Source organism: Hydractinia symbiolongicarpus, chromosome 14, assembly GCF_029227915.1.
Source record: "Hydractinia symbiolongicarpus strain clone_291-10 chromosome 14, HSymV2.1, whole genome shotgun sequence".
Lineage (NCBI taxonomy): Eukaryota > Metazoa > Cnidaria > Hydrozoa > Anthoathecata > Hydractiniidae > Hydractinia > Hydractinia symbiolongicarpus.
This window is the reverse complement of record NC_079888.1, coordinates 2,232,229-2,255,810: the sequence shown is the minus strand read 5'-3', so window position 1 is coordinate 2,255,810 and position 23,582 is coordinate 2,232,229. Positions and strand designations below refer to the sequence as shown.

Here is a 23,582-nt window from a genome sequence, read left to right as displayed (position 1 = left end):
ATTGATCATTGAAGGTATCATTGGTACAAGGGTTGTTCACTGAAGCAGACGAATTCCTGCTCTAATGCCAATCCTTTTTAAGAAGTTATATATGATGATAAAACTGAATTTTGCTTTTTCAACGATGTGAAAAGGGAACAAAAACCTTTTTTTTCTGATGTGAGAAGTATCAAGCTCGACCCCAGCACCTTTGACAAGCAAATAGTCTTGGGGACGAGGTTGGAGAAGTATATCTTTATTTTTATAAGTCATGACGAAAATCTGCAACTGGCAAATAATGTAAAACACGCGGTTAAGAAATAAGTTATTGCTAATATAATACTTTAAAAAAACTGGATAGGGATAATAAATCGGGCAAAAATGCTACATGTCGGGGCAAAAAGGACTTAAATTTGGTCAGAAATTATAAAATTGAGGAGAAAAGGTAACATAAATTGGGCAAAAATTTCAAAATGATGCACACATAACGCTCAGTCGCACAGCAAAATTCAATTTGTTTTAAAAAGAAGAAAAACACGATGAAAGAAAAAGTAAAGTACATGATCATAATAAAAATAGGATATTTTCAGAAATAAAACATAAAAGCTTAAATATTAGAACCTTCGACAAGCCATCTGCAGGACCAAAACAAGTTTTAATTCTTGGTTTCTTTGGTGTAAAACCCACGTGTTGTTAATTAACATTGATAAATTGTTTTTGTTTACGGCACTGAGATTAAATTTCATACTTGGATGCGCTTTCTTTGTGTATGATTACCACCTTTACATGTTTTGTTCCGAGTGAATGAACATCTCATGAAATTGATCAAAGCAAACCCTTTTAAAGCATGCATCAAATGTGCTTACATAAATGGCGGCCACATTTTATGGAATGATTGTAGTAAAGTCGTTTTTTTAAAAGAAATAGAAATGTAATTTGGGAAGCATTTGAAGAGTTCCTACCTGGTTTTAAACAGAGAACTTGATAAAAGAAATGATAATGCGAGCAAAGATTTTTTTGTTTTATGTATTCTATGTATTAGCTGAGAGCTTTGCAAAGTCAGTTGCCAAACAAGGTAGGTGTCTTATTGTTTAACCAACGAAAAAATAAAAAACTTTTAAATGTTTCGTGGGCAGTTTTAAAGATGGTTTTCTAACACACAGCCTGACTGGCCGTCTATATATATACAGCAGACTAGCTTTGAAGGGATTACACGCGATTTAGAAAATCAGAGTTTATTTGTTGTGATTTTGGAAATCAACGGGCTAGCAGAGGTTCATATAATACAAATCGAAACTCCAAAGCTTTGGTTTTCAATGCGGGAAGGTCAACAACATATATTGGTTTGAATTAATAGCTCTGTAGTGGAAATAAGACTCAAATCACCCTGAAAAACAACCTGACTTAGGCATCTTGAAGAATATTTTTTATATTCTTTTATTTGCTGTATTTTTCTCCGCAAAAAGCGGGGTAAGTGTTATCATAACATGATATTTTGGTGTTTTGGTGATATTTTGGTGTGTGCTAAATTATTAGCGGGATTGGCGAATCAATAAAAAAAATACAGAATAATTCCATCCTGTTTGCAATATTTGGGAAAGAGAATGTGGAGGTACTTTTCATCAGGTCGTGATAGCAACAGTAATGCATTTTTTGAACCAAAATCTTTGTCGAGTAATGGTGTATATTTAATACGATTTTTTGTATTCCAGCGACAAAGCTATGACAAAATCGCACAAATTCGATTTGCATAATTAAAAGTAAAGTTATTCAAGAAATTAAATTTTGCGGGAACGTAACAATCAACGCCCAAAATATTGAGGCATTCAACCGTTCCTCACATGGTAAAGAATCCCACGTTCTTTTTAATAGGCTCATCCTGTAAAGATGCTATCGGATTACAAACCGGTTTTCTGGAGACACGTGACATTAAAACGAGCACGTCCCAGCCTAATTTTACGGCGACCGATCCGTGGTGTGCTACGGTAATTGATGATAAACAGTATTTCGCAGTTGACTTAGGTGAAGATTTTAGCATTTCAAAAATTGCCACGCAAGGCAAATTGGACGATAAAGATAGATATGTCACAATGTATGCGTTAGAATATAGCAGCGACGCCAAAAAATGGACAGATTACAAAGATATATTTGGGAAAGCTGTAAGTACCTTTAAATTCATTTTGGTGATGCAACTTTTTTAAAGGGGAAGGATTATCAAAACAAATTTCTGCGCTTTTAAATGGGTCTCAAAAGCCAGATGGAGGAAGAAAGTTACCCCCTCCCCCTGCAAAAGTGATGACGAGGAATCATATTGCGCCGGAAAACTTGGCAAATATATTTTGTGAAATTATTGAGATCATCGCCCTTACTAAAATAAAGAAATTCACGAAATTTTAACCCTTAAAATGCTATACTTGGTTGACAGGGGCGAAGGAGTGGGTTATTCAGTCGCCAATACGTCCTTAATTTTATTTCCTTTTCAACATAATTAAAGTAATAATTATTTTCCGCAACGGTTAGTTCCATTAATATAATAAAAACTAAATTTCATATGGCACTTACTGATCTGAATTTTACTCTTCGGTGCTAAGGAGAGTCTTGCGGGAAAAGGCGCCTTAACACATTTTTTAGGTGGCGAGGGGAGTAAGTTGTTTTTAACGTATGCTGACCGGTTTTGATGTTGTACTGTAAAATACAAAGCCCGAGGTCAAAAGTATTCGGCCCAACAAATTGTATAAAAAGTTTGGCAATTTTGTGGGTGATTGTTCAAATTTTGCATTGTTTATATAAAATAAAAATGTAGACACAATTTCACAATCGTTTAGAAGTGCAGGAAATGTATTATACATATAATATATTAGAGTGTTTACACAAATCTTGAAATTGTTTTGAACAGTATATCCACACTTTGGAACTTGATGATTAAGATAAAAATTTCCAGGAGAAACATCTGTCGATTTTGCGACACCATCAAGACTTCCTCCGAATTATTTTTATGCGATAGGATTACTTCAATAAAAAATAGCCAAATTTCCAAAACAAAACAAAACAAATTATTTAAGCGCACAATAAATAAAATTAAAAAACGAGTAACAAAATTCGCGAAATTCTTGCGTTTTGCGAAGATTAACTTTTAAGAATGGGCCATGAAAGATAAACTTTCGCGATTTGGCGCCCTTGGAAATTTCCGTGAGTATTAACTTTCGCGAATCCCCGAAATTTAACCCCAAGAACACGGATTGAACCTTAAAACGCAACCTTCCGTACTATTCTTGGCCCTATGTTTATTGCGAAAATTGACTTTGACGAATTATAAGAAATTATAAGAAAGTTTCTCCCAGCAAAAATTTCCACATTTAAAATAAACCGAATGGAACACATATATTTCCCTCTTTTGTGCAAATTGTAAATATTTAATTAACCCGTTTCACAGGATTTAGAAGGAAACAAAAACACATACGATGTCACAACACATGATCTGGCGCCTGCTATAATTGCACGTTATGTGAAGCTGAAACCTAAAGCGTGGAACAAAGGAATATGTGCATTTGTCGATTTATACGGTTGTTCAAGTAAGTATTTTATTTCTCTCACAACATAATACTTAAGGAAAGAAACTTGCGCGGTTTACCGGTTCTACAAAATGCGGAAAAAGCCTGCGGGGCTACACATTCTTTCATCTTTTCCCGACTAGTTTTATACATTACACAACTTGTAGCAGCAAAAGTCTTAGAGACCATATATAATGGGCATATTTCACGTGAAAAAAATGGCGGTTCATAAATGACAAATTATTACCACAAAAATCGCCAAAGTTTCTTCCATAAATAGCAAACCACGAGTTTTTTTTATTTTCTTATTTATTTAGTCGAAGACCTGAAGTCTGGAAAAGTCGGAAACACTTGACCTAATGTCACAAACGAGGTTTGAAATTGCTAGCAGACAACGTAAAGAACACGTGACATTACGTCACTGGAAAAAAGATAATTACGTCACTGGTATTTCAACAAGCGTAGAGAAAATGAAGAAAGACAATATAGAAACGTAGAATCTGTCTACACGTTTGCTTATTAGACTCTGGCGATGCAAACATTGCGCGCAGTTTCTCTTTAGGAAATACAATATGAAAAGGTCCTGAGAAGGAACACGAAAGGGAAACTTCGAACTTAGTAAACCTTAAGTTGACAAATTTAAAGGAGAATTAGTGGCGAAAACTTATCTACAATTCTACAATTTTTTGGCGCTTGTCACGAAATGCGATTGATGTACGTCGGATTTCGTGAATTCACAAAACGTGAAAGTGACGTTTACAAGTCGCTCTTCTAATAAATAAAATGGAAAGAAGAAGAAGTTTGAGTATCTAATCGAAAGTTTTATGCCAATTTAACTCATGTATAAAGCCAACTTCGTACCGGCGCTTGTTATGGTTTTTACATCGAGGTAGAAGCTAAAGAAGGTTCTGCCACGATGTAAAAATCTTAAAAACCATGGGGAAGAGGATAGTCAAAAGTAACCAATCGCAGTGTTCAGCGCCTTAAAATAATAATATTGTGTGAAAGAAATCTCTCCAAAATATTCGCAGCTCACTAGACGGGTGTGGTCACACTAAGACATCTTTAAAAGTATGCATTATGTAAATATGATCAAATATCATTGTATTATTTAAACCAATTTCGTCGCCATTGTCCTATAATTTTTTTAAGAAAAGGAATTTGGTGACGAAGTTGTAAGAATCCATTTTATATTTTTTATCTTCCTACTAACCACCTTTTGTATTATATTAATATTTTGAAATTAAAATACACAAATAAAAACATTGTCCTCTTTTTTTCTTCAAGCAAATACCTGTACACTTCCAACTAGTTAAAAGTATTTTTCTCCAACTGGCAGGAACGAAGACCAGTTAACCTTTGAATTTCTTTATATTTTCGTTACCAGCACCTATCCTCCGTTCGCAAATGAACAACCAATCTTTTTGAGAACAGTAAAGCCTAATGCGGAGGTGAGGGGGTTTTTATTGGAAAAGATAAAAAGAAAACAAAAAAAACGCCGAAGGAGAACGTTGAAGGTAAAGAAAAAAGAAATTCAGATAAATCCAGCCACGTGAAGAAATATTGACGACTGATAGTAACAAGAGTATCCCCGGGCCGGGCGTATACGAAAAAAAATGCATTGGACATTAGGTTTGTAATCGTTTGTCACGTGACTATCCAACTATAAAACTAATTAAATCAAAATAAATTTCAAAAATATACACATATTATATACAATCAATAAGTTAATATGAACAAGCTTTTAAATATTAAAACGCCCTGTGAATAAAAAGACATAGCAAGGAACCGCCATATGAAACAACAGGTGTATCGAGAATGATTTGATGTGTTGGGCGTCCCAAAATCCGCCTTCAATTTAACGCCTCTTTCTACACATACGCATCTTATTTTATGAAAACACAGAGACAGTAGACTGATTTAAAAATCTAAAATTACGTGAAGAAATACTTGAGTTCTTCATCTTCTTTGTCATTTTTTTCTTGCGTGTCATCCTCCCTTCTCCGTGTTTGTGGAGGACATGAACGAAACACCAAGCGACGTCCAGTCTAAAAATCAGGGAACGAAATTTAGCCTACATAACTTTGTTTGTAACGCGGAGTCACATTGATTAAAAAAAATCGCCAACAGTAAATTTTAACACACGTCAACGTTAAAAGAACAATTTTGTTGATGGTATAATTCAGCTACAAATATTCAGGAATACATTCAAAGCTAATTAAAGACTTAACCCTATTCGGTCCGGGGTTTTTCGAACATACTATGACCGGGGGGGGCGGATTCCGCCCCCCGTCAATAACTTTTCATAGGGTTGTTCAAATTGAATCAAACTTGGCACACTTATATTACGTCATAAAAGGAACAAAATGGCGCCAATAAACTTTTGCTTGCGTCAGCACATTTTCTGTGACGTCATCGGAAGCTTGAAAATTGTTAAAAATGCCACTATCTGCTTGAAATATAATTACTTTTGTTCTAGAGCGAATTTTTACATTCTGTTTGAAGTTTCTGAAAGCTAAATAAAAGTTATTTAACACATCTTCTGGTTTTTACATGGATCGGATAAAAAATTGCCAAAAATTGCCCGAAAATCCGTTTTTTTCCGATTTTCGGGTAAAATCCGACAAAATCGGGAAATCGGGTTAGTCACGTGTTCAAATTATTCCAAATGATTCTTCTTGATGAAACAAAGTTGTGTTGCAAGTTTCAAGTTCTAAGGATAATCCTAACAGGAGTTATTATATTTTCCCCATTATAAGGATTTCATAGAGATTTTTAGGGGTAGTTTCGAGTAATGGCCAATATCAAAGCCTCTGAAAGGTATGGGACCTAAAAAATTAGCATGCAGGTGTCTAATAGATAAATGTTGAAACTCAGTAAGTATCATAGCCATATAACAAAGCAATCAGGAGTTATTAAAAAAAAACCGTCAGGGGGGGCGGAATCCGCCCCCCCCGGACCGAATAGGGTTAATGCACTGCAATTGCAGACAAAAATCTCATTGTTTTAAAAACTGGTAATACTCCAAAGTACTGCTTCCCCCATTCCTAATGTTAATCTCTTTCCCAAACTTCCTCCATTTCAACCCCTAATTAATCTAGTGAGATGATTAAATTATTTAACTCGTTTGCCAGTTTAATTTTGCCAGCAATTTAATTGAAACAGTGTATCTAAATCAAAAAGAATTTTTCCTTGCCCATGCAAGGTAACATATCATTAAACCATAGAGATTTTTACTCGAAAATTCATAATCTTCTGTCCGATTTAATCGTTACTGTAGATGAGAGGAAAATAAGAGCCGTACCTTTTTCTTTGGTTCGGCTTGTGCTCTTTCAATCGCTTTGCGTATCCTTTCTTCTTGATGTCTCTTCTGTGCCAATAACTTCTCTTCGCGCAAACGTAAACGCCGCTCTCGATCTTTCGCCTGCAAAAAATGTAATTCTTTTTGTTAAACCATTGTATTCAAAAATATACTATAATGTAAGCCGCATAACATTGTTAATTAATCATCGCGTTAATGAAGCATTGCGAAAAAGGTCCGAAGACAATCTTTATTTTATCATCGAACGAGAAACTACATACTTTTTCAGCAAGTTCAACTTTATCCGGTGGCATCATTTCGATCATTTCAAAAAGTTCTTCCAAGCGATTTTCAATATTGGTCAGCATTTGAAGGGTGCTAATAAAGAAAAATTGGTTAAATAAACAGGGTAAGACACACCAAAAAATGATTATTATTTTCATAATTATAAAAATGATTATTATCAACTATTATTTTAAAAGCACTGTCAGTAAGCCTATTAAATTCTACTTTTACAGATGTTGTTTGAAGAGTGAGGTACACTTAATAGTTGGAGACAAGCGGATAAACAGTTTGAAATTTCACGTTTGTCTGGAATAAGTCAACCACCCAGCTACTCATATCTATATTATAATACCCGTACACGTCTGTTTGTCCGTCCGTCCGTCTGTCTGTCACGCAAAATGGTAGCTTAGCTGCGACGGGTAGCGAGACGCACGCAATGCGGTATAAAAAGGACGGGCGAAACCGTGGATTTTTCCACGGGCTAACGACTAGTTATTATAAATAAAGCTAGCTAGTACACCTACATCTATTTCTTTACCACCAAGAATAATAAACAAACCATTAAAACAGCCCAGTGTCTGGCAGATGCATACTATTTTCCCATATTATAACCAAATGTTACTAATTAAATTGTATGGCAAATGTTACTGATTAGATTGTATGGAAAATGCAAATATTGCAAATATTGCAAGTAAACAAACTATATCGGCACTACTTTGCTGCAAACTAAAAAACTGCTCATAACTAATCTCGTTTTTCATGTTATTCGGTATTTTGATATATATATTTCGCGGAACGAAAATGGATATGGAAACAGGTCTTATATTCTCATATAAAACGTAATGCAAGAAAACTTAACCTCAGAACGCATTCTACATTCCAAACTCCGGTTAAGATTTCGTTCAAATTTCGAGCACTTTAACATTTTTCTACTTTACCTTGGGTATTTTCACTAGCATTATTTAGCATCCATTTCAGAATTTTATTTTCATTTATAGAAAAATCTAAGGATATGACAAGTTAATTTTTTGTTACTTCATTCCTGGGACCGAAATATAAGGGTAAAATATGTGGTAACCGAAAAATTTTTACTTCATACTCAAAATTCAACTATTGTGTGACCTGTATTATCAAGTATTATGACACTCTTTTATATCATTTTTAATTTTGATATTTGGTTCATGACTTTTCAATAATCATCTTTTAGGCGTTTAGAATCATGGTTATTGTTACCTGATGTTAGCTTCGTTATCACCAATACAATTCGCGTACACTTCCTCCACTTTTTTGTTGAGCTGAAGCAACATTTTCTCCTACAAAAAGCATGCCGAAAGTGAAGAAAATATAACAAAGAAAAGGTACGAATTAAAAGATCCTTACTAAACAAATGCTATATGAAACTCGAGCCGACACAGGTTAACTAGAATAAGCACATAATTTCGTTGGTTCTTAGACTTTAGCAGTCTTGATTTGGGAAAAGGGGGTCAAAAATCTTTAAAAAAGGTTGACATCGTTTGTGAACAATCCTTTAATTCCGTTAGTCTAAATCGAATGCGGAATTCCTTTTTTCAGTTATGTGCATCACGAAAAGAAAACACCGACACCGAAATTATTTCTAGAGTTAGCAGAAATTATCAAACAACGGAAACACTTTGTTAACACTAGGGAAATTTTATGAAATTCAAATACTTGAAGCGATCTAAATTCTTATTTAAAATATATATTACGACAAGCCCTTAACGAATTGGGCGTTTCATTTAAAATGCTGAATCATGTTTGTGTTTGTAACAAATCAGTTTGTAACAATAAGTATAAAGAATCGTACTTAGCACTAGGTAAATATTGACAAACTAAATTGCTTACCTGATCTTCAGCCTTGAATTCACCAAATGAAAACATTCTAAATAGCGACAAAAGAAATAAGTGAGCATTCAGATTTAACGTAGCTACAGTTGCTCGCAAAATTCATGTCAATGTTTACATTAAAGTTAAATCCCAACTCTCCAGATGTGCTAACTGTTGCTGACGTCAGCATGGCTTTGTAAAACCTGAAGTAGATTTATTATAGCGGAAGTGTTAGTGCGATCACAATTCAAACGGTGCTCACCTAACCTACGCATCTAACAAAGTAGCAATTTGCGAGTAGATGCTTTTAGCCAACTTTGTAAAATGGCCAAAAAATTGCCATTGTCTCGACAATTTCGCTCGTAGTTTCGAGCAGAATATAATATATGGATATTTTTAATTTTCGTGACTTAAACGGTAATCTGATTAAAGGCAGTAAACTCTTTCAAAAAAGGAAACTTGAATAAAATTCACACGCACGCTACTTTACAGAAATTACGATGTCTTACACAGAATGAATATCGCAAACATTCTTAATATCTGCGAAAATATGTATCTGCAGATGCTTTGGAAGTTAACAATCAACATTCCCTAGTTTTTCTATCCTACCTCGATTTCATTTCTAATTCGGCAGCTTTTTCTTCTTCACGACGTGTCGCTTCTCTTAATGTTTCAATTTGTAGTTTAAGTGCTTCTGTTTCACGATTCCTACAAAAAAATGTAGACAAAAATTAAAAAAGCAAAATGAAAGAAGAAAATTAAAGCAAGCAAGCCATTAAATATTTAATAGACAATGTTTCATCATCAAAGATGAAAGAAGTGGCATTACTGCAAGAATAGGTTCACTTACTTCGGCGTCATAATTATCTGACTATATAATTCTCGAATCAACACCTATCTTTCCGGCAGCCAGTAAACCTCCAATATGGAACGCAGTACACATTGCAGGAGCCAGCAATATTAAAAGGACTTAGAAATTGCGTACCTTAATTGCTTTTCCTTGTCAATTTTGAAAGGCGTTTAAAATTTTACACAGGAAAAATACGAAGCAGTGGCAAGTGTTTCACCATAATTAAAAAATACATACCGACGTAAAAGTTGACGTAAAAAGGGTGATGCGTATTTTCAACTTGATAAATAAATCTTACCTTGTAACAACTGACAAATTTCATTACCTAATGCAGTACTGCATTACAGATCTAGACAAAATAATCAATCGTGATATACGTTAAGCTTACATTTTCTCTTTAGTTTGGACTATAGTCTTCTTCATTTCGTCCAAAGCTTCCTCAGTGTCCTGACTGTTTTGAATAAGCGATAAATTTTGTTCTTCTAGTTCAGAGAAGATATCCAGCATTTGGGATGGGTTTGTGAAGTATAATTCCGGTTCCTACGATACCAAAAAAAAATTACCTAACGTAAAGTAACTAAAATGAGGTAAAACAGGTTTGGCAATTCAAATATTTAAGGACGTATAGGTTACCATTCAAGGACATCCCTAGTTTTACAAAAATGTAAGCATGATGTATCTTAGTTGGAATATAAAACTAGATGCAAATGCTGTCGCTTCTTTTAATCTTTTTCTGCATTTTTAGACATATTTTCAAAAGTTGATACTTTGAGTGTATATTTGAGTATTTTATCCTATGCATATTATTCAAACTATTCTCATATTCAACAGAGATATGAATGTAGCTGTCAATACCATTAGACTCGTTTTTTTTCAACATTGAAATTCAATGTATATACGTCAAAATATGAACCATATATTAGTATATATATTCTCATCTGAAGAACCACATGTAACAATCAAAAGTTCTTGATAAAGTAAAAACAAAAAACTACTATATATGTTTTATACCTCATCACTGTCCTCTTCATCACTTATCTGTGTATCCTGTGATATCACTGAAGTGTTGTCACTTTCAAATTCTGCACGAGACAACCGGCTGAGAGTTAAAATAATAATCATTAAAAACATAGCCATATAGTGTTAATTCAGACTTTGTTACTTTTTTTATCTTGTCAAATTTTTTTTTGCGTGTCAAAAAAAGCTAAATTCACACTGAAAACGCAGTTCTCTACGTCGGTCGAGGTTTTATTTTCGTATAAAACAGAAAAAAGCCTGTGATTTTAAAACAACAATGAAAAATGCTCATCATATCAGAATGCGGCAACGCCAAACGCTGCGATGAATTTGGATTTAAACCGCACAAGCTGCAGCGTTATTCAACATACCGAAATTAAGTGTGCGTCATTTAACGACTGTCATATGTGGTTTAAAACGCGCCGCGACGCAGAACTGTTTTTTCAATGTGCACTTATATTATAGTTATCTGAGAATTGTGCAAAATAAATGTTAATGGAAAGAACAATTGAACTGTAATATATCATCTCTCAGTTCATTTCGAACCAAATATGGAATAGTCTTTATAAACAAAAAAGGGTCTGGACGCGTTTTTTAAAGCAAAGGATTATACAAAAATGGACGTCCGAAAATGCTTACTAATCTCTGTAAGGCAACACTATGGTTGGCGAGAAAAAAAGGGACACTTATGTGAGATAATCACACACATGTATCGTTGCACTTTTACTGTATCAAAACAGATGTTGGAAAATTCTTTAACGAATTAAAGGAGATTGGCATCATTTAATAGAAAGATATTCAAAATCAGTAATCAGTGATCTGATATAATGCAAGTAATACGAGGTTTAGAAGTTGAAAAACGAAACATTTCTGTCTATATAAAGAACAGCACGATACAGAACATGCAGATCTACATATTAATTAAAAGAATACCTTCTGTGAGTAGACGGGGAATTGACAGATTTCTAAAAGAAGTTAAGAAATAATAATAAAAAACGATAACTGTGTTACTTTCTTATATAGGACATACCCTGTAACGGCATAACAATGCCTATATGTAGCAAATAGTTTTTAGTGGATACCTCTTTACCTCTCTATAGCAAACGTCGCTTTAAGGTCCCAATTTACATTATCCCCTAAAACTAATATATTTATAGCAGACACGCCCAACAATGGAAAATGTCTGCGTTAAGACAAAATACCAAACATTTTGTAAAGTTTTAACTTTTTTGAACGGACAATTTTAATATACTCTAGCATCCAAGAGCCTGTTTATAAAGCAATATAAGCCAATGTGAAGCGATATGTAGCTGACACCTCCCTGTAGCTGATACCTCTCTATTGCGGACACCTCTCTGTGGCGAACACCTCTCTACAGCGGACACTGTTGGTGGTCTTGACAGTGTCCACACCAATGACAGAATTGCACCTTCACAATACCAATGGACAATGGGGCACACTTACACGCTTTTATAAAAATCTCAATAATTATTGGTGAAAATAAAAAACCCGGCAAAGGCCAACAAAGCAAATCAGGGCGTAAAAATTCTCAATAATTTGAAATGATAAAATTAATTATTATAAACGACTTTCCTGAAACTTCAACAATCCCAAATTCTCTACAAATTTCTTCGCCTTGTCTTTTGCAAACACCTTAAGTACGCATTTAAGACATTCCAAAACATACCGTTCTAACTGTTCTCGTACTTAATCTACTCATTTTGTCTCGCTCCATGACAGTTGAAACTATAACAGGAATAAAAATATTCATGGGAAATAAAACACTTTGAAATAAGATTAAAATATAATTCAATGATTTTCTTACGTTTCTTTTTCGGAGAAGGATCCTGGGTAACTTTGCCGCTCTCCTTTTGTGCCTGAAGATAAAAAAAAACGTCAAAAAAGTCAAAGGAGAGATTTGATGTATGACTTAAAAATGGCTGTAAAAACAGATTTCTTAAAACTTTCAATTTAGTATCATTTCTTATAATCTATAGGTAGGTATAATAAAAAAATCACATGTCTTTATTAATTATATCATACTAGTCGTTAGCCCGTGGAAAAATCCACGGGTTCGCCCGTCCTTTTTATACCGCATCACGCGCGTTTCGCTACTTGCGCAGCTAAGCTACCATTTTGCCTGACAGACAGACAGACAGACAGACATATACGGGTATTATAATATAGACTAGCCGTTAACGCGTGGAAAAATCCACGGGGTCGCCCGTCCTTTATATCACGTATTTCGTGCTTCCGTAATACGACGTTTTTCTCGCAGACAGACAGACAAAATACGGCTATTATTAAAGAGATTATATATAAGGCGTTCTTAATGATGTTTTCTAACATGTTTTACGTTTGTTCGTAGCTTTCAAACTGGAGTACTATCTTAACATTCTGTATTCAAGTAACAGCATAGTAATGGAAAGGATCGTGCAAAAGATGTAAGAAAAAGAAATGTGTTTTCCTCAATACTTAGTCCAAGTTAATGGGAATCTAATCGACGTGTTTTGGTATTGCAGTATCTAATTTTTTTGCAAATGAGAATTGGTGTTTTAGAATAAATCACAACTTACATCACGCTTCCTCTCGAGTTTCTTTTTTCTTCTTTCTTCCAAAACTTCCTGATGAAAAAAAGGAAGATTCTAAGACAATCTGTTCATATTTTAAAAAATGACATTCGTATTAGTAACCTCGCGCACACAACATATAATACACGTAAAAAAAACCTTATTTCTCTTTTGTCTTGATTAGTTTAGAGCACTGACACCATCATACTTACAGAAGTCCAAAGAGATGATAAGAGGCAATTTCACTATTTCAACCCCTACATGTTAAAGACAATTGAAAACTACATACCCTGGGTGTTAGCTTGTCTAGAAACCTTTTGTACAGCATATATTCCTTCAACAAGTCCTCATTCTTTGAGATTTCACTAAAGAGTAAACAAATCTCACATTTAAAACGATTTCCAAGACAAGACAGCTATTATCTTAATACACATGTTGATACAGTAAAATGATTCAATTAATTGGCAGATATCAGTATATCTTTTGTAAAACAAGAACTTGTTTTAAAAAAATAATAATAATAATCATAACCGTTCATTATTTGTTTTCAACATTGACGATAAAAATATATACCATATTACCATAGAATTGGATGCAAGAACTTACGTCAAAGTAATCTTAGCGGATTAAGGTGAGGTATATTTACCTAATAATAGCCATCATCTGAGCATTAATCTTTTTTATTTCAGTCACCTTTTCGAGTTTCGCTTTAGTTTCTGCTTCTGCACTAAAATATACAGAATGGAAACATACATTAAATGAAAGGGCAAAATTTTTTTCACATCTTCAATAATAAAACATTGGAGTATCTAGGGCAACCCTTTATAAAGCAATACTACTTGTTATTATTATTCGAATAAGCAGGCCTTTAGCCTAAACAAGACACGTTTGGCTTGGATACCTTAAAAAGAATGACATATTTATTAATGTCGAATTATTGTAAGTTTGTCAAGGATTTAAATAACTTTGGTGGTAACACTATTTATTTTAATTTCGACCCATCAATTGTAGTAAATATTCTTTACACCGAGATTTGTCCAGAAATAGTACATCTGTTTACATTTCAATCAGATGAGAATATCCATAAACCTACCCTAAACTACACTTTTAACTTGTTTGATTTGTTGCTCTGTTTAAAAGTTTGTTGAATTTACTATTCATTGTTGGTAAAGTCAATGCAAATTTTCAATTTCCAATTACAAACATCAAGTCAGTCTTATTATTATTAACAGAAATAATTATTTGTAACCATGGAAACTTACATTTTTATTGCTTCGACAGCATTTTTATCATTATCTTTTAAGAACTCATCAAACATAGTTGCATCTTCTTCTAGATACTGTTCTGCTAATTCTAACTTCTTTTCTTCTGCCTGTTATCAGTAAAAAGAAGAAGTATATTATACAATTTAATAGAAGTAAAATAAGCACATTCCTAATAAAAACAAAAAATTTATACCTGTGCAACTTCTTCAAGTTTTCGCATCTCATCACGCTTCACTCCTAATGAGTACTAAAAAGAAAAAAAGAAAAAAAAATATTTATAAACAATAAAACATGAATATTCTTAAAATATGAATATTCAAACATGGCGATTATCAGGATGTAATCCAGCATTCTCAGTAGCCATTAAATGGTTATTGACTAATAGAAATTTTTCCTAAATTTCCCAATTTATTAGAGGAGCAAATTATATTCATTACAAAATATGGGACTTATAGCCCATTTTGTAGAATTGGGTGCATAAAAAAAGTCTTGTTGAATGCAAACCACTAAATTGGAATCTGCGTTTTTTACATCTTACCTGCACTAAAAACATTTCACGCTTCTTTGCAATATAGTCATCAAGATGTTCTTTCTCAACATGCCGATCTGTAAAAAATAAAAGACACACAACCTTATGCAAAAAGAATATAAACAAACTAAGAACAAACTAAAATTTGAGAGAAAGAAACAAGACCAAACCAGTGTTTACCCTTTGTAGTTGATAATACAAATCCTGGATCATCTTTTAGTATCATGGTACCATCTTTTTCTTTGTCTTCTTCATCAGTCAGATCATTATCTGTATCACCGGCAGGGCGAATCATTGCTTTTGTACGAGCATTAATACGATACGTGTATGTTGTTTTTTCATGGACCTTTTGTTTCTTTTGCACTTCCCTTTCCTGTGTTAGAAAATGTCAGTAAACTTTGATTTTATGCAAAATTAAGAAATCATAGAGTTCAGCATAATAGATTTCGGTAGTTACGCTTCGTCATTAAAAGCACTTAAAGCACTAAAGGCATTCTATAGCCATTTTGTTTACCTGTTCGTTTGATTGCAGTGAATGTTCTAAAGTAGAACATAACAATTAAACATGATCAAATTCTTACTATCTTTTTTCTTTGTTTTTCTTTATCACGAAGTGCAAATATATCATGATCCATTGGCACTTTAAATGGATTCCTTGCTTTGTTATTTTTCAAAGAAAGTTCTTGAGTTACAGGAACCACTAAAAACAAGTAAAAATTATCTATATAAAACAACAACAAACAAATAAACAGCTTTTAGTAATACCAAGTAGATCATGCAAAAACCTTAATCCATTTGGTTTGTATGACTGTGTGAGTAAATATGGTAATATTGTCATATGAAAAGTGATGGTAGTATTTTTAAAGCCGAATTTCCACTAGGCGTTCCAGACCCCGCTGAGCGTGGCGGCTATTGTCCTTTCAGTCCGAAGCCCGTTAAAAGCGGTCCGCTCAGCGCGGTTTCAAAAGTCCACTCTACTTCGACTTTTATGCGCGTTTTCAAAGCGCTATCCAACTAAAATACTTCAAGGCCACGTCATATAAACAACAAGAGCCACGAAAACTATCATTTTTAATTCAAGATGGCTGGCTAACACACAAATATGACCTGGGTGACATACGAAATTACTGAAAAAAAGTTGACTGTCATACAATTTCATATCTTGAATGAGAAAATGGAATTGTCCTTTTAGTTTTCGTTCTTGATACAGCCGTCTTATCCAAACCCTTTTTGCATACTTCTTTGTTTTGCTTTCTTTTTCTTCATCCAGCAACAACAATAGTTTGAGAAGATTTATTTTCTTAAACAGCAATAATTTTCTACGTCAAACGTTTACACATTTTTGTCGTTTAAAAGTTAATGCGCTCTTTTTGCCGCTTTTGACAAGTGGAAATCAAAAAAAACATTTAAAGCGGATTTATAAGAGGCTATTGTTTTAAAACAATAGCCGCCTGCGCTTAGTGCGTTTTAGACCGCTTAGTAAAAAATTGTCTGAAGGGTTACTTTTGCTTTCGTAACACTGTGTGATTGTGCTTTAAAAGTACAAACTACTTAAGCATGGCATGTATGTATACCTTGATTATAATAAACCGCAGTAACATTTGAGTTTTCCAAATTCTTTTTCTCAAAATTTGTCAGCATATATACAAAGAATATTTGTAAATTACAAAAAATTGCAACCTGTAATTCAATTTAGTAATTCAAAAGGAAAGAAAAAATAGGCCTTATCTTTGATTAAAGAGCTTGTAAGGTTGAAATAATGGCAATAATACCTGGCAGTTATAGTTAATTTAATGCTAAATTGTAGCGTACAGTAAGTTTTAGTATTAATATCATATTAGTCAGTCAGCCTGTGAAAAATCCACTTTAGGCAAAAACAATGGAAAAGATCCGTCCTGTAAATTTTAATGACTAAACAACCTGTTGACCCCACCACCAATTTTTTTTCCTTTTATCCATTACCTCTATGGTATAGAACTTGAAACACTGATCAAGAAAATGTATAGAGTCATCTGGTTTTGATCAGCAAGGTATATTGCTGATGTCAGCAATGAACCGTTGATACACAGGAATTGTTTTTTTCAGAAAATCATTCACCAGCTGCCTTTATGTAGAACTTAAAACATTGATCAAGAAAATGCATAAGATCGTGCGCTTTTGACTAACTGTTTAAAAGATATTTGTTTTAAAGGTTTTTAGATTATACGTCATCAAGTCTGTTCCGAAATAAGTGAGTTTACCCAACTGTAAAAAGTATTTCCTCATTTGGTCTAAGTGAGCCTAATTACACACACTAGAGATAACGTCAGTTATTCCTACCCATTTCCAAGTTATATTTGGCCTTAAAATTATAATTGCAATATAATGGCTTAATTTAATAAAAAACATTGACATCAATCTATAATATGTATAACTTAAAACACTGATGAAGAAAATGTATAAGAATATGTGCTTTTGACAAACCGTTAAAGAGATATTTGTTTGGTTTTTTCATGATACTTCGTCACCAAGTCTGTTCCAAAATTAGTGAGTTGACCAAGCTTTAAAAAACATTTCCTGTTTTGGTCCTAGTGATTCTAAACTACCCACACAGGAGATGACGTCAGTTATTCCCACTTATTTCCAATTTATATTTGGCCTTAAAATTAAAATTGCAATATAATGGCTTATATATGGCTTAATTTAATAAAAAACATTGACATCAATCTATAATTTACCATCGCTGCAACATCATATGTTGATGGAGGGGTTCAGAACTCCTATTTTAAAACAATTATTTCGACCCATTTTCCAAAGTTTTGTAAAGTCCACCCCCCCCCCCCCCCCCCCCACTTTGTAAAGGGGAGGGTTAACTATGGACCAAAATATAAGCAATTTGTTGTTTAAAAAAAAGAAATAGTCTCTGGCTTTTTTAAGGGAAAAAAGCACGTCACCGATGCCCCTTCTAAACACACTGAATTTCTATATTTTTATAGTTGATCTAGTACATGAAAATAATAATAAAGAATATACATACATGCATTTGAGACATCAGTTTTCTTCATTATTCTGCTGCAAGAGGTAAATTTGTTTAAGTGTTCAATTGGTGAAGTAACAAAATGTTATTATGTGTCACTAAACAAAAAAATATAAATTTAATCTATATGTTTATAAATGAAAAATTTAATCTATATGTTTATATAATGCAGATGTTGGCTAAATGTTCAGGAAAATCAATCACTATAGAACCTATAGCATGAGGATGCTGATAAGGTGCAAACGCAATTCAGGCAACTTTCGGAATGCTTTCAAGTTTATTGACCTAGGAACAAGACAGACAACTGCCAAGCATAAACGTTTAGTTTCACAGGGGTCTGTTCTTGGACAGTTGCTTTTGTAATCATGGTTGGTGATATCAATATCAATCAAAACATAAAATATTCATTGTTATCAAGCTTTGCAGATAACACGCACATACTGAAATAGGTGAATGGACACCTTTAAAGTCATTTAAATATAATTTATGGGCAGATGATAATAACATGAAAGTAAATGGGTGTAAGTTTGGACACCTAAGTTATGAGAATACAGTTTTTGAAACCACTATCTGTATAATATAAACAACTCGTTGGAAAAGATTAACAAACAAGATTAGTGATTAACAAATACACTGTGAAGGACTTAGGTGTTATGTTGTTGTATAACTGTAAATGCAAATAATAATGCTGACTCTATAGTAATCATTAGTAATTCCTCTTCTAGACGGTTGTTCCCAATTATGATCTTAACTACTGAAAGGACACATATATACAGGAGATAGAAATGGTCCAAATAAACTTCACCAGATAAATCCTTGAAATCCCTGGCTTTTTGTACTAGGATGTAAAAAACAAGTAAAATTGTATTCTCTGGAGAGAAGATAGATAGATAGATGTGCATATCTTACATGGCTAGCCTCACAAATATCGAGGGATATACCTATGTCTATTATTTCCAGGAGGGACCATGGCTTAGATGGAGAGTCCCAGAGTATTTGATGCTCATTTTGAGCTATGCAGACCCAATTAAGGCCTGCGCTCTACTAGACAACTCCCGGTAACATCCAACGGCCCACACAGTGTGCCATCTCCCCAATTTCCCTCACATGGCTTGGGTTAACCCGGGGCTATTGTAACATTCACTCACCCATGTTGAATTGCCGTCAAGAGGAATCGAACCCCGGTCTACCCCACAGAGTACAAGAGCTTTAACCACTAATATATGGTGCCACACCAAGAAAAAAACGTTATTATAACAATTTATAACTCGAAAATAATTGAAAATATAGTACCAAACTTTGGTCAGCAAACTGTGACTGGAAATATCACAAGGTACACTAATGATCCTTTGGGTCTATAATCTGCTGTGATGAAGCGCCATTTTATAAGATTTGTTGTGCAAGCTTGGTTGTTCAAGAAGGATGATGGTTGGATGGTTGGATGGCTTACCAAAGGCAATATGCAACTTGTCTGATTGCAGTATAGACTATGAATTATGCTCAGTTTCAAATGGCTAACACAAACAGCATCAAATGTTGAGAGGCTTACTCTAGTGTCAGTATAAGCCCAATGTTTATCCAAATACAAGATGGTAGGCCAGTGAAGGGTGGTCACAGAGCATGGACACTAGTGTTGCAGGCTTTAAAGGTGCTGCCCAGGACTGTGGTAGATCTGGGCTCCCAGATTAGCTGTCATAGTCAATAAATAGGAGCAACTAAAGTCAACTAGTTTCCCCTATAATTCATTGTTGACAGTTTGCTTTGCCCACCCATCCACCACTTTTTAATATTTTGTTTTGTTTTTATGTAACATCAATCACTTCATGCATGGCATCAATGTTTACAACTGTTATTGTACCAAAGAGTGGGAGTTGTTGAGATGCAGGCATTTCCATGAGATTTGCTGAGATGTAGGTAATTATAAAAGAGTTACTGATATGTAGGCATATCCACGAGATTTGCTAAGTGTAGGCGTTTTCACAAGATTTGCTGAGATGTAGGCAATTCCACAAGATTCGCTGAGGGGTTGCTGAGATGCAGGCGCTTTCACAAGATTCGGTACAAGAAATGAGGTACTGCCACGTGAGACACCCCAGGTGAGTTAGCGTTTCATTAAGAGACACAGACATTTCCGCAAGATATATACGTCCTAAGGGTAAGGTTGAAAACACACGCATCTGATTTAGGACTCCCCGATACCGAACCTGACATCATCCCCCTTTCCCCAAACTCAAGTATAGTTAACATGAAAGGAGAAAGAGAAATATACTTCTATACATAGCATGTTGTTATTTTTGTTGTTGCTTCACAACCATAGCAATTAGTTTTTTAAAACACAGCTGGACAATTCTGTTCTAACAAACTTTTGAAAAAGTTTGTATGTGCATTCATAGTATATATATCTGCTTTTATGATTTTTGTCAAAGTTATATATGTGCAGGAACAATGGGATACAAGGGTGAACGTCGTACTGTTAATGTATAACACTTCTGCAACGACTAGGAAAGGCAAGGTGCAAAGGATGTTCCGCGTGCGATACATGCTCCAAGGTTAATCTTTGTTGCGCATTCATTTTGCAGTAGAAATCGTGAACCCAAAACACGATGATTGAGGTCTACGTATAGCAACTTTCTCAATCTTAACTTCCTTTTCTACATGTCCGAAATAGTATGCATGACTATCCTGTCATTATCATAAATTTATTGCTTATTTTGCAAATTATAAAAATCTTTATGCACGTGGCCTAAATAAAACTTAAAAATTCCTTCAGAAAGTGCAGCTACATTTTACGAAATTTATATTATACACATAAAAAAAAATTATACTACACATGGGTTTCGTTTTTAAAATTGTTTGAATAAAAATAACACTTGTGGCATAAAGAAAAAAATTAAACTCATACTTGCTATGGTCTCCAATTGTTTTGTCAAACGAAGAAATTATCTATACAATTAAATCCATGATGAAATGTCTATTCCGCTTATATAAAAGTGCAGCTTTGCAGACTTTCTTTATCCATGCTTCGTTGGCGTTCACCTCCGGATCCGCATGACTGGATTTCTTATGTAAGACCTGGTTACCAACAACAAAGGGGCCAGGCAAAAGAGATCTATGTCTACGTAGTTCTTTAAACTGCATGTCAGGAGTCAGTGAATTTGCTAGGATGGTCAGGTTGTCTATGAATACGCTTGCTCGTGGATTAAAAGGACCAGGACTATCCAATAAAAAAGTGTCTGACCAAGACAGAAATCTATCGAACGTTTTGTTTGAAACAAGCTATGGACATGTCCGACCAAACTGGAAATATTGTGGACATTTTATCTGACGAGTCCGCAGAAATTATTTCGAGGGCTGCATAGCACACTACAAAATGGATTTTATAGGTTGGTTTTGAAAACTTAATATTTACTTTTGAGGCGTGCGATTAATCACACACCTGAAACGATTTAGGCATGTGCCAAGGCGGGCGCGTGCGATTGCACGCCTCTCCTGAAAAAGACTGCCTAGGTTCTTATAAGGTTCCAAGAAGATACAAAATTGGTGCTGTGCTATATAATTTTTAAGCAAGCAATTGAATTTTTTTTTTAATCACCTTAAAACACCTGTACTTTTTATGGCATGCAGCTTATTGTGCTATAAACAGTGATGATCAATACTAATAAAGGAAGCAGAGCAGATGGCATGCCCATTCATTTGTTTGTTACTGAACATGGCTAGGCTAATAAATTTATTACCTTGGAAAGAGGGCAGTTTTGGTGTTTTCCAAAATATGTGGTATATTTTATATATCTTACCACATACATAATACTTTTAGGATTGGAAAGTATTTCAGGAAAGCAGCACGCTAGCGAGTTTTGATAGCAAAATTAAACACTGGCTCCTTAATGGTTAGCATGCAGCCAGCTAACTTTTACCAGCCATGGGAGAAGGAAGCATTTTAACTTTATGAAAAAAAGAAATATATAGCGTATATTGTATATCGCATTGTGTAGCTAGCCTCTAGCTAGCTAGCTATATACTTTACTATTATAGCAATTGAATTCCCCATCACATAAAATTCCAATTTTTTAAATTAATAGCAGAGGAGATCCTGTTAGTTTTTTAGCTTGCAATTCGGAAAGCTAAAAAGATAACTAGAAAATGAGAAAAAAAACTATATACCTAGCTACCTGACTTTAGGGGAAAGTAAGGGAACAATGCTCTGCTGATCTGGCGACCGAGCTATCTCTTGGTCGGACCGTAGCAGCCATATTTTTTGTTTATAGAAACAACACAGCATGGTAAAACACGGACTGGTATTAGGAGATTGTTTTTAAAGGAAAACGTACTTTAAATTCTGACTAGCAATACAGAAAGTGATTAAATATACTTGTTAATATGTTTTCTATATTGATAGATAATAAGAAAAGTAAATAAACATAAGCTGTAGGATAACTTGATAGTCAGTGAATTATATCTAAAAGTGCAACTTTGGTTTCAGTTACATTTCTAGTGCGATTACGACATGACGACAAATGGCTGTTGGTTTTGGTCATGTGCATAATGTGTGAATCATCCTGGCCACGGGTGACCCGCAAACGTCACAACAAAATAAAAACTTTACGGCAAATTCAAATTCAGCTCTAAAGTTCTAGCTTGGTCGAAATCATTCAATTGTGTCATTATTTTTTTCGGCGTTCGTAAAAATTGTCAAATTATTGTCTAATCTGTTTAAAATATTCAGCTGAGAAGTCTGGTAAAGAAGTCGAATTTTTTGCTGACGAAGCACATAAAAATATGAACCATATTATCATTTTAACAAGTACTGTTTTTTCGCCCCACATTCAAACGGACGGATTTGCACCTGTTGTTCCAAATGGGCTAGGTGTGGGCTACATGGTGCATGATGAATGGCTGGGTTGTAACACTAGCACATATACAGACAGTCCCAATGGTTCAGAGTTTGTCTCGGTTGTTCAGCTGAGTCTATCAGATATTAAAAAGGTTTTAGACGGAAAAAATTTCAAATATTAATATCCTGACAATTCACGGTAGATTCTTACGACAGCTGTAATTTTAATGAGAAATCAAATTAATTATTTTTCAAAATTTCCATAAATTCACCCCTTTTCCCTCCAAAAGAGCAGCGAAATGGCCGAAATTTCGCGGATTTGCCAACTGCCTTATAGAAAACCATGCTAAAATATTTTTTTTTTTACGTTTTAAAGTTTTTTTTATTTTTAAGTAAGCAATGACGCTCAACTGATTGGACGTAAAATAAATATTTGTGTGCAGCTGTCGAAACGTAGCCTAGAATAAACTCGCTTGATCATGACATGATAATATTTATATTATTCAATGTAGATAATGTTTAAAGAAATATCATTTTCCACTG

The 23,582-nt window shown here is 34.1% G+C and overlaps 2 protein-coding genes across 2 annotated transcripts; one reads left to right on the top strand and one right to left on the bottom strand.

The window, feature by feature from the left end:
* The first annotated feature begins 246 nt into the window (after positions 1-246).
* LOC130626075 (discoidin domain-containing receptor 2-like) lies at positions 247-4,001 on the top strand. The gene is made up of 4 exons (XM_057441182.1): positions 247-1,054; positions 1,852-2,138; positions 3,413-3,551; positions 3,848-4,001. The coding sequence occupies exons 1-4, from the start codon at positions 973-975 to the stop codon at positions 3,883-3,885; spliced, it is 546 nt and encodes a 181-aa protein (XP_057297165.1). The 5' UTR covers positions 247-972; the 3' UTR covers positions 3,886-4,001.
* A 1,150-nt stretch (positions 4,002-5,151) lies between these two features.
* Positions 5,152-22,480, bottom strand: LOC130626070 (cilia- and flagella-associated protein 100-like). Its single transcript, XM_057441178.1, has 21 exons — positions 22,370-22,480; positions 18,209-18,306; positions 15,774-15,892; positions 15,373-15,565; positions 15,202-15,269; positions 14,857-14,910; positions 14,661-14,770; positions 14,045-14,125; positions 13,688-13,763; positions 13,405-13,452; positions 12,654-12,705; positions 12,516-12,574; positions 11,762-11,793; positions 10,823-10,910; positions 10,200-10,351; positions 9,571-9,669; positions 8,980-9,016; positions 8,350-8,429; positions 7,113-7,209; positions 6,835-6,954; positions 5,152-5,578 (listed from the first exon to the last, which is right to left on the bottom strand). Exons 2-21 carry the CDS (start codon positions 18,234-18,236, stop codon positions 5,465-5,467), a joined length of 1,707 nt encoding a protein of 568 aa, XP_057297161.1. The 5' UTR covers positions 18,237-18,306; positions 22,370-22,480; the 3' UTR covers positions 5,152-5,464.
* Positions 22,481-23,582: the final 1,102 nt, after the last annotated feature.

Excerpts from the sequence above, each read along its gene's own strand:
- LOC130626075 (XM_057441182.1), top strand. The coding sequence starts at position 973 with ATGATAATGCGAGCAAAGATTTTTTTGTTTTATGTATTCTATGTATTA. Across the intron at positions 2,139-3,412 it reads AAGATATATTTGGGAAAGCT|GATTTAGAAGGAAACAAAAA; the intron begins GTAAGTACCTTT and ends CCCGTTTCACAG. Across the intron at positions 3,552-3,847 it reads CGATTTATACGGTTGTTCAA|TCGAAGACCTGAAGTCTGGA; the intron begins GTAAGTATTTTA and ends TTATTTATTTAG.
- LOC130626070 (XM_057441178.1), bottom strand. The coding sequence starts at position 18,236 with ATGAAGAAAACTGATGTCTCAAATGCAT. Across the intron at positions 14,911-15,201 it reads GTGAAATGTTTTTAGTGCAG|TACTCATTAGGAGTGAAGCG; the intron begins GTAAGATGTAAA and ends TTTTCTTTTTAG. Across the intron at positions 13,764-14,044 it reads CAGATGATGGCTATTATTAG|TGAAATCTCAAAGAATGAGG; the intron begins GTAAATATACCT and ends TTTACTCTTTAG.